At 46.3% G+C, this 5,279-nt stretch overlaps 2 protein-coding genes across 2 annotated transcripts; one reads left to right on the plus strand and one right to left on the minus strand.

The window, feature by feature from the left end:
* Positions 1 to 2,719: 2,719 nt before the first annotated feature.
* On the minus strand, positions 2,720 to 3,147 carry N7519_011582 (uncharacterized protein; the record flags this gene model as incomplete). The annotated part of the gene is given in 3 exon segments (XM_057298355.1): positions 2,720 to 2,725; positions 2,775 to 2,904; positions 2,924 to 3,147. 3 exon segments carry the CDS (start codon positions 3,145 to 3,147, stop codon positions 2,720 to 2,722), a joined length of 360 nt encoding a protein of 119 aa, XP_057146237.1.
* A 584-nt stretch (positions 3,148 to 3,731) lies between these two features.
* Positions 3,732 to 4,277, plus strand: N7519_011583 (uncharacterized protein; the record flags this gene model as incomplete). Its single annotated transcript, XM_057298356.1, has 3 exons — positions 3,732 to 3,752; positions 3,783 to 3,982; positions 4,022 to 4,277. 3 exons carry the CDS (start codon positions 3,732 to 3,734, stop codon positions 4,275 to 4,277), a joined length of 477 nt encoding a protein of 158 aa, XP_057146238.1.
* Between the last annotated feature and the right edge of the window lie 1,002 nt (positions 4,278 to 5,279).

Genomic DNA, 5,279 nt, shown 5'->3' on the forward strand with positions numbered 1-5,279 from the left:
GATGAGACCGAGGCTAGGCCAATTGTATTGCAAGTGTTATCGGAAGTTGAAAGGCAGTCGCAATGGAGTGATACAGGAGGTCTCCCGTAGCTTTGTGATAGGAGATGGAGCGAAAGAAGTAAAAAAAGTACTTTCAAGCACCGGGCTGTGAAAGGAGAGAGAAGTGATATGTCTAACATGCAAGGACAAACACTGGTAATTAAATAACTGGCAGTCTCAGACAACCAACTATGCTCCACCATCAGACGCTAGAACGCTACCAGACCATCGACCTTAGTTCCGATAGTGGAAGCTGGTCATTCTGATTTCTGATATGATTCATCTACTCTGATAGCAGGTAGCCAAGACCGCCCCCATTTTAACCATGCCGAGTTCATAGCGATATGGTATATACTCCATAGACCCAGACCGGGGAATTACGGGTCCTTGCGTTTACATACTTCAGCTGTATTTGGATATTGTACTTTGTACTCCGTACGGGTATCTGCTCTCAAACCCATGTTTCCTCTGCAGTGTAACTACCTGCTGTTTTTCTGTACATCTGTGCATCCATGAATTTTCCCTTAAGAAGGATCTACTCTCCATGCTTTGACCCCCAATAAGCAGGGGGAAAGTCCAACTGACGTACGGAGTACTAAAGTGATAAACAGATTGGGTCATTTCAGTGACAGAAAAGAATAATAGGAAATAATAGGAAATAAGAGGGATCGAAATTGGACGGGTGCTCAACGACTGGCTGTAGATATGAAGTTGAAGGCCGCCAATCAGAGGCATTTGCTTATCATTCTCAACCTTGGAAGTTTCTGTGGCTTCATCCGTTGTTTAATAACATTGGAAGTCGACTGTCTTATTGAATGGAAACTGACCCGGTGCCTTGGATATAGTAGTTTCCATAATAATTGCATATTGCTATGTGCAACGTGAAGTTGTTCTGGGCGTTTGATCTCTTATCATCGGTTCAATCTCGTGTTGCCCCAACCAATCACAATTTAATTTCCCTTATCTCATCCCTATGTACATTGTCAACACGCGCAATTTCTACTCGGTATACATTATTTGACAACGCGAGTGGCTACAGAGTCTTTTCTATCATCCAAGGCCTCGGAAAATGTGGGAGAGGTCACAGATCAATCACTTGTAGGAAAAACTGCTATAATGCAATAGTGTAAAATTTTCTTTACGTATCTTCGCATCAAGATCTGCCTATACATAACTGTTCAACATTCATACTTCTGCCCCTGCAGGTCGCATATTCTCTCCGCATCATCTCTTAGTGGCTCCCCCCCCCATTCTCCGGGTCTGTCACACCCGGTTCCACACGATGCAGAACGCATGGGGCGGGAAAACTAAACTCTTTCCCACAGAGTCTACAATGTAGGGGGTCCCGAGGTCTACAAAAGTACACCAAGTCAAGGTCAAGATAAGCATCCAGTCTTTCATTGGCGGGAATATTAGAGGCTGATTCGGCATCCCGACTTGGACCTTGGCGAACTCTCGGGCCAATAAGTCAAGGACTCTACTTAACATCACATTGTAGATCTATGAATATATGCCGAGTTTTTGCGCTATTGGTCTTCTTGCTTTTGTTTTTGTCAATAGCAAAATCGGAGGCTTGATCATCTTGTATATCTACAAAGTAAGTCGGAGCGTTAGAGGTCAGGTTAGGCATGCTATGTGCTTCATTCCGCAGTGATTTGCCTCTGATCACACCTAGGAAAGGTGATGTATAGCCTCTTCAATGCTGCTTGGGTTATTAGTCTATGCAGATGATGTCCCTAGAGCATGATCCTCGATTATGAATCCACTGATCCACTGATCGACGTTGAATCTACAATGTACATACCTACTTCGATATATATACGGAGTTCGGAGTACTCCATACTAAACGCAATGTTGCCCTAGCCAGGGGCAAAAATCTGTATAGTTTGAAAATAGATACTAGCTCTTCAACGAAAGTTCTAACATGCCCAGTCATGTCATATGCTCATTTCTCTAGTTTCAGGTAGCATCTGGTAGCATGGATGGTTATGTTTTCAACATCTTGTCCCAATAGGCACATACAAACGTACATTACATGTTCTCTCTCCCTCATCGGTTAACAAATATCCAAATGTATGTGCTCGCTTGTTAAAATTTGCTTGCTGTGGTGTCACAACAACCGTCAACCGTAGCAAATAGATAAAGCAATACTAAGTCATTCTGAGGAGAATTTTGGCTATCTAGTTATTGATGGAATGAATACTTCCAAGGTTCTTTCCATTGCATTTGATAATCAAGTGATTTCCCGTAGTTCCAATATCCCGCCTAACTAACTAGTACTCCATGTTTATAGAGCGATTTTGAAGGAAGTACACACCCTAGTTCCCACTTAAACTTTGTTCTAACCATTTCTCACAAATTGAATTTGTCTCGTTAGCCAGCAATGTAGGTATGCTAGTTTCCATCCACATTATTGTCTATTTTGTCTACTCGAGGTTTCCTTCACATATGTCAGAAGAGACTACATATGTAATATCGGTGAGCGCTCACGCCGTCACTCACCCCTGACTAGCCCCTTTCATTCCTAATCTCGTTTTCTGGCCTTTTACCACCTTTTACCTGCTCCGAGGGTAACCGCGCTGCAGCCTACTCGCTCCTAGGGCCCTAGGTCAGCAGATGACTTAGTCCCGAAGCTGTGATAACGCGCCCTACTTTCCTAACGTCGATTGACTCGATTCCTTTAATCCTGCCTAAGAATGTGAAAATACCTCGTCCCTACGTTCTCTTCCACTTACTCTCTTAATGCTAGTCTGAAAGACAAACACTGTGAAGTCGCCGCGGTCCTCGCAAGACATGTACACAACAGCCTTTGGCAGACCGATCAAACACGCTGGCTTGTCAAACGTATAGTCGTATTCGGCGATACTGTAACGATCTTCCAGACCATATGAGGTCAGCAAGCTCTGCGGAAGGGCGAGTGTTTAGCTGCTTGTTGTCACCGAGGAAAAACTGGCGATAGTTGGTATTGGGGGCTGGGAAATCCTCGAGAACGATACCGTCGATTGGCGGTACGGTGTTCTTGCGCTGGTCGATGAGCTGCGCTAGGACGTTGGAGATGGCATTGAGGACGGTCGATTGAACGAACGTGACGGTCAATGGGGAGGGCATGCTCAGTTCTCAGTGCATGGAGATATCCATTGACCCCTGGCTCCTGCACGTCTCTGGAGGTGAGGTGAGGCTGAACACTTGGTGAGAAGGGGGAAGTCGAGCATCGAGGCGGTCGAGATTGGGGCTGCTAAGACGCGTCGTGTCCACTCGGGGATCGACTATCATATACTTTATTATTTTCTGGCATTCATCTATAAGGTAGATGAGTCGTATGAAATCTCGTCTTTTTACAACTACTGGCCCTCTCTAAGTTCTATTGTGTTGAGAGGGCCACAGGCTCGGTGAATACTCGTCGAAGACGCCCTGATCGTAGCGAAAGAGAGAGACGTCTTCCTCACATTGGAATCGCTGAACCCTCACTTCTTGATCAATATCGAATCACTTCTTGATCAATAGCGAATCACTTCTTGATCATATAGCGCATCACCTCTTGATCATATAGCGCATCACCTCTTAATCAACTCTATCAGCATTTCAAAGCTCACCTCCTCGTATGTTCTCGCCTCCCTGCCCTTTATCCATCACAACGTTTGGCTCACTTCTCATCAACGCACCAGAATCGCAAAACTACCACCACCAACACCATGGCCATGGCCACCACCGCCGTTTTCAACTCACGAGACCTCTTACTCTAGCCCCTCCCCGATCTCAACATCAGCCCCCACCGCACCACGAGTCACGCCTTGTACCGCGTTCATTTCGGTGGAGTTCTACAACCATGGGCAAACTTCGAGTCAGATGTCATGAACACCACCTTTAATGCCCAAACGTGGAGCCTGCAACATCTAGACTCCCGGATAACGGGGCCTGCTGCCGCCGGCTCTGTCGACGAGGAGTAGGTCTTCGTCTCCAACGAACGAGGAGTGCAAGGCAGGCTAGAAGGGCGAGCCGGACTCGTTTTGGGCGCCGCTTTTCGTACCCAGCAGCTAGACCTTGTGCTGGGAGACTCCCGGGGTGCCTTGCCGCCGTATCCTGGCTACTTGCGAAAACCCGATTTTGTCATGAAGACTAGTTCGGACGTAGCCAAGGTCGTGGGAGAAGTCAAGACACTCTGGATAGATGGCATGACCTGGACAATGCAGTTTGGAACTTTGAGGCTGGCGATGAGAGACTCTTTCGGCACCAACTAGGTCAGACCTACGCCACCATGTTTGATTCTCGTGCTCACACATATATAGGCCAAATTGCTGAATACATGTTTGACATGCGTCTCAAGTATGGGTTCATGACAGCGTACAGCCAAACAATGTTCCTTCGAAAGGTCGATGTCGGTCGGGCATGGGGGGCTGGAAAATGTAGCTCATATAGAGGGGGAGTCCATCTAGCACATCCCTTTCTAGCTTCATCATTGCTCTTGATAAAGGCACTTCTTGAATCTATGTGAATATGGTTCGCCAGTACCGGCAGCGACTATTGCATAGAGGACAATACCTTTCTCCAGTTGCTGGCGACGCCTTCGATAATACTCAAAGAAACTGTAAAGACTGGAGTTCGGAAGGACTCAGAGAGTAGCAAGACACTTCTCTGGCGTCAGAAGTAACCATTTTCAGCGCCCAATTCGTCACCTAGCGTTGTGGTGTAATGTGAGAAAGACCCTACATTGAACTAGAAGAAGCAGGTCTTAGAAAACACGTAATAAATATCCAACGGACCTCTTAAGGGTTGGAGAACAATATCCTTGCTAATTTGAAACCTCAACACAAACGGCACGGGTATGAGATGATAATAGACCTAATAGGTAGAACCTACATGTATTTAGTAGCCTTGAATTGGGCAGGGCGTGCAGGTTTTTATAATCTAGAATACAAAAAGAGCCACGAACAAGCAAATATCGTATAAGATTTTAGAAAGATGGAGCATGCTGGATCACATATTGTGGACGGGGTACGGAGTACAATGAAGTAGCTGGCTTTCAAGATTGGACGCGTGTACTCCGTACCAGAGCTTGGACTTAATATAAATGGAAAGTCGAGACAGGAAAGATTCGCAGTAGATCGAACAGTAATAGGTGGGGACATCCCATGGATGGATCATTCGGTTAGCCACAACGCACCGCCACAGCATCCGCCTCCTATCACCTTGGTCCTACAGTCAAGGCGTGCTCTCCCGGACCATCGCACGGTATGACCACC

Source organism: Penicillium mononematosum (assembly GCF_028829835.1).
Source record: "Penicillium mononematosum strain IBT 11891 chromosome Unknown utg000005l:1.0-9366267.0:1.0-9372171.0, whole genome shotgun sequence".
NCBI classification, from domain to species: Eukaryota; Fungi; Ascomycota; class Eurotiomycetes; order Eurotiales; family Aspergillaceae; genus Penicillium; species Penicillium mononematosum.